Here is an 888-nt window from a genome sequence, read left to right as displayed (position 1 = left end):
AGGTATTCCCGATGACGTCAGCTTTAACGCAGGTATTCCCGATGACATCAGCTTTAACGTAGGTATTCCCGATGACGTCAGCTTTAACGTGGGTATTCCCGATGACGTCAGCTTTAACGCAGGTATTCCAGATGTCAGCTTTGACGCAGGTATTCCAGATGTCAGCTTCAATGCAGGCATTCCTGATGAGGAGGTCAGCTTCAACGTTGGGCTTTTGGATGATGTCAGCTTCAATGCAAGTCCTGTTGGCGTGGAAGGCTTCGATTATGCCATTGATGACAGTGTCCTTTTCGACGGAGGCGAAAGATTTGAAGTAGATTACTTTGCATAAGATATTATATGGATCGATTACTTTGCGTGAAAAACAAAGCAGATATGTAAAAATGATAATATTACAATATTTATGTAAAAACACAAATGTTATAATAAAAAGAATACGATACTGGTTTCTCAATGACTTTACTTAAATGTGTACATATGAATATGATTATGAGCGGAGAGCATTTATGCAACAATTTGTGATATTTAGAAATACCTTTTCCTTTACTGCTAACACATTCATCGGAATGTCAAGCAGATATGATATAGTAGTCAATCACAATGGAAAGCAGTTGAGAAATTTAAGTGTAGGGGGAGGGTCTTGTGTCTTCAGTGATGGTTCTGAATTTAATCCCTATGTGCAAGGAATGACAAGGGTCAAAGTCCACTGGCAGTGTGGGATTTGAGCTCGGGTCAGCAAGATTGACAGCCGAGATATTTACCACTGCATCGAATAGCACACACACATATTGGTATATACACTTCAATACTGTGTATTTCCATTTTCAACTCATTAACCTTTCAGGGTATTATCTGAAACTGAAGCAAAACTAGAGCTTAAGAGAAAAA

General features: G+C 39.0%; 1 protein-coding gene across 1 annotated transcript in view; it reads left to right on the top strand.

Annotated features, from left to right (window-relative positions):
* The window catches only part of LOC147468148 (uncharacterized), a 1,557-nt gene extending 1,184 nt beyond the window's left edge, over positions 1–373 (top strand). Inside the window, exon 2 of the mRNA XM_086554629.1 lies at positions 1–373. This exon is cut by the window's left edge and continues 770 nt beyond it. Within this exon, the coding sequence (XP_086410755.1) occupies positions 1–331 (331 nt within the window). The 3' untranslated portion in view covers positions 332–373.
* Positions 374–888: the final 515 nt, after the last annotated feature.

Source organism: Penaeus japonicus, unplaced genomic scaffold (assembly GCF_977035675.1).
Source record: "Penaeus japonicus unplaced genomic scaffold, GWHDUDI00000001_assembly GWHDUDI00000030, whole genome shotgun sequence".
Classification (NCBI taxonomy): Eukaryota; Metazoa; Arthropoda; class Malacostraca; order Decapoda; family Penaeidae; genus Penaeus; species Penaeus japonicus.
Note: the sequence above shows the minus strand (reverse complement) of the source record. Positions and strands in the feature narration are given on the sequence as shown.